The sequence below is a fragment of the Lindgomyces ingoldianus genome, assembly GCF_010093535.1.
Source record: "Lindgomyces ingoldianus strain ATCC 200398 unplaced genomic scaffold BDR25scaffold_4, whole genome shotgun sequence".
NCBI classification, from domain to species: domain Eukaryota; kingdom Fungi; phylum Ascomycota; class Dothideomycetes; order Pleosporales; family Lindgomycetaceae; genus Lindgomyces; species Lindgomyces ingoldianus.
Window position 1 is genome coordinate 1,200,973 of NW_022985165.1, and position 3,573 is coordinate 1,204,545.

The 3,573-nt window shown below is 49.8% G+C and overlaps 1 protein-coding gene across 1 annotated transcript; it reads left to right on the plus strand.

Annotated features, from left to right (window-relative positions):
• Positions 1-215: 215 nt before the first annotated feature.
• BDR25DRAFT_331596 (heterokaryon incompatibility protein) lies at positions 216-2,340 on the plus strand. Its single transcript, XM_033692655.1, has 5 exons — positions 216-551; positions 606-677; positions 708-990; positions 1,027-1,914; positions 1,945-2,340. The coding sequence occupies exons 1-5, from the start codon at positions 444-446 to the stop codon at positions 2,289-2,291; spliced, it is 1,698 nt and encodes a 565-aa protein (XP_033552741.1). The 5' UTR covers positions 216-443; the 3' UTR covers positions 2,292-2,340.
• Positions 2,341-3,573: the final 1,233 nt, after the last annotated feature.

The window sequence follows — 3,573 nt, forward strand, 5'->3', positions numbered from 1 at the left end:
CTTCTCTATATAAACTAAAGGCTTTAACCTACTTAGGGCTAATCTAATTGTTATTTGTTAATATATTAGGAATTCTATTAAGATTCTAATCTCCTATACAATTTTAGTGGGGGAAAAAAAGATATAAGGAACGCCAAGAAATTTCCCGATTTTTGCACGCAATAGATCGAGACAAACAGCAGTCCCCCTTATTCTCTTCACACGCCCTCCCCTTTTGCAGGGCACACCCTGCACTCATCCCACCAAGGTAGCCTGTCTCTTCCCGTGAGCCGGCGCCCCGACACCATATTTCAGCCTCTGAAATTGGTCTGTTCTCGTGTTCCTTGAGTGCGGCTAATGCTACACGATATGCCCCTCATATTGCATCACCTGGGCATCCCGGGTGGGTCGACAGACCTCTCCTCTTCACCGCAGCAAATCTTCAGCCCGCGGCTCGCATAACCATGGCATCCGGCGGTTTCCCAACAACCTACAAATACCGGCCCCTCGAGAGCGATCGCCACATCCGCCTGCTGCAAATTCTGACCAACAGCGACGATGACAAGTCACAGGTACAGGCACATGTACAGTCACAGTCACCACCCTACCGATACAGAATCGTCCAGATGGAGCTTCCAAACGAAGACGCACAGCTAGAATTCGAAGCAATCTCTTACACTTGGGGCAAACCTGATCGTGTGGCCGGCCTTATCATAGACGAGGATAAGGATCTCATCGGGCTCACCGAGAACCTTTCCCAAGCGCTGCCGCATCTCTGCCATCACTCGTCAACCAAGCTACTGTGGATTGACCAGCTCTGCATTAATCAGATTGACCTGGCGGAGAAGTCAAAACAAATCCTTCTCATGTCACAAATCTACAAGTCCGCCCGCAGAGTACTAATCTGGCTTGGACCTGCAGACGAAAACAGCCGGCTATGCAAGCAATTCCTCGATGCAGCTGCAAAGATGATACAGGGGATGCCCAATTCAGACAGAATGACACCCGGAAGTGGCACCTTCAACCCGGATATTCGCTATCTTGTAGTGCGCAGCACATTCATCAGCCCAGGCACCGATCCAATATACGCGCCCGCCATCCGAAATTTCTGGTCTCGTCCATGGTTTTCGCGTGGTTGGGTTGTGCAGGAACTTTTGCGAGCGCAAACGCCGAGTTTTCTCGCCGGTGATGTCGAGATGAACATGCAAGATCTTGCCGATCTGCAGACCATCCCACCGGCCCACCAGCCCGGCGAAGCCGAGCAGACCTGGTACAGCTACAATATTCTCATGAACCTTAAGTTACATGCTTTCACCGACGAACAGCCACTCCGCTTTCTTCGCGTCATGTATCAAGTGAGCCAGGAATTCCTGACTTTGGAGCTAGCCGACCAACTCTACGCTTTCTTAGGCATGCTGGAAGGCTCCTCTTTCACACCAGATTATTCCGTCTCTACAAAAGCGAATTTCACAAGATTTGCGGCATCTCTTGCGGACGATTTTGGCTCGCTGGACTTCCTGTCTCTCTGGTCCGCAAATCTCGACGAGCTGTTGCCGAATACACCACAGGAGCTCAAGGGTTTCCCTTCCTGGGTGCCATCGTGGTCCGCCACACCCCTCTCAGCGCCATTCCGATTCGCAACTGGGGGTGTGCGATCGCTGCGGGGTGAAATTACTTGGAATGCGGCGGATGGGCGGCAACACGTGCATCTGGAAACCCAAAATGGCGATGCTGCAACTACTGGCCGTTTGGTTGTAAAAGGCAAGATCATTGGCTTCATTGAAACCCTTAGCAGCGCAAGATTCCATCTCTACGAGGACCCTCCTAATGAGTACCTCGACGGCCTTGTCACCCAGCTCAAACAGGATCTCCCTGGGCTCGAAGAATGGACGACGAAAGACATGATCGCATTCCTAAACGTCGTAGCGTCGAATGGTAACTCTCCAAGCGAGACAGTCGAAGAAGTGCTAGGACTGAAACCAAAACCGCTTTTCAACGAGGTGGCCAATCTATCGAGATACAATGAGGCTCTTGCAACTTGTCTTTCTACAGGGCGGGGTCGGCGTTTTATCAGAATGAGGGATGGTCGACTTGGCCTTGGCCCATACATTGGAACCAAGGCTCGGGGTGAAGAAAAGAACGGCTCACCGGTTGTGGTTATTCATGGTTGCAGTGTACCGATTGTATTGGATGTCGTAAGCGAGGAGCGGAATGAGTACACGGTTGTGGGGGATGCCTATGTGGAAGGCATCATGCATGGTGAGGCTGTGTTGTGGGCGGAGGAAGATGCAAATACTTTTGTTCTTGTTTAGCCATGTTGTCGAGAGGTCTGAGTGGGAGACGGACTCCCGGAATGAGTGCAACAAAACGTGCAGAGGACATGTCGCTGAGCTTGAGCTTTGGTGCGTTTCTTGATAGGGACTAGCTGTGGCTAATGGCTTCCTGGCGACAAAGTCGATCGGGCCTCCACCACACCCTTCACTCTAGATTTCATGAACATTGCAGTTTTCACCACAAGATTTACGATTTGTGCGGAAGTGCACGTCACCGTAGCAACATATTCTGTAAGCTTGGAGGGGCTGCGAGCTATGAGAGAAGTGATCTATTGATGGTTAAAGGCTGAGTGGCCATAAGATGTGACATATACAAGCGAAAAGCCAAGCCTTGAGTTGATTGGACAGGCCATGTTAGAGCCCTCGGGCTTCGAGATACAAGGGGGACTCATGGACGGGCTGCCCCCTCCCTGCTAGATGTCATTGTGGGCCAATCAAGATTTAGTATTTGTAGGTTCGATAAGGAGGGGTAACCTGTACATGTTACTTTTCTAGTGTGAATCTGTAAGCCGGAGCGCGGCTATGAGTTATAAGAGGAGTGAATTGTATTGATGTATTTATTGTTATAGGCCGAATGGCCATGAGGTATATATAGAAACGAGAGGAGCTATCTGGCTTACAGAATCCTAGCTGAGATCGCATCCTTTGCGCAGGTGTTGCAGTCGGCTAACGCTAGCATGCGCTCGGTCCTTCCCCGCAAGCATTTTAAGCCTCACCATAACATCTCTATTGATCACTGTACATCTGTCAGATTGAAGCACTGTTTCTGGGCTTCCTGAGATGAATGATGGGTTTGGATATGATGTATGGGATGATTGATTGATTGTATTGATCGTGTTGATTTATCAATCCTTTTTCTGCTCTACTTGTGTTGCTCGGCTTTTTGTTTTGCCGATCCGAGTCCCTCGCGCACTTGCCCTATGCGCGACCAGCTTGCAAAATGCTGCAATTTTCTGCAATTTGCTGCAAACTGCTGCAACATGCTGCAATTTGCTGCAACATGCTGCAAAATGCTGCAATTTACAGCAACATACTGTTCGAGCTTATTGCTCGTACTATGTAGCAGCTTTCGTCAAGCGTTCCTCCTGTCTTGACAGTAGGTGCGCAAATCTGACACACCCCCTCAGCTTGGACATGCTTCAAGCTGGTTCCTGATTGCGCAACCTTAGTATGCTTCCAGGGCTTCCATTCTTGCTTCAATCTCTTCCATATCCGCTTCCTGACTGACTATCCTCTCCCTGACGTCAACTAGCTAAATTTG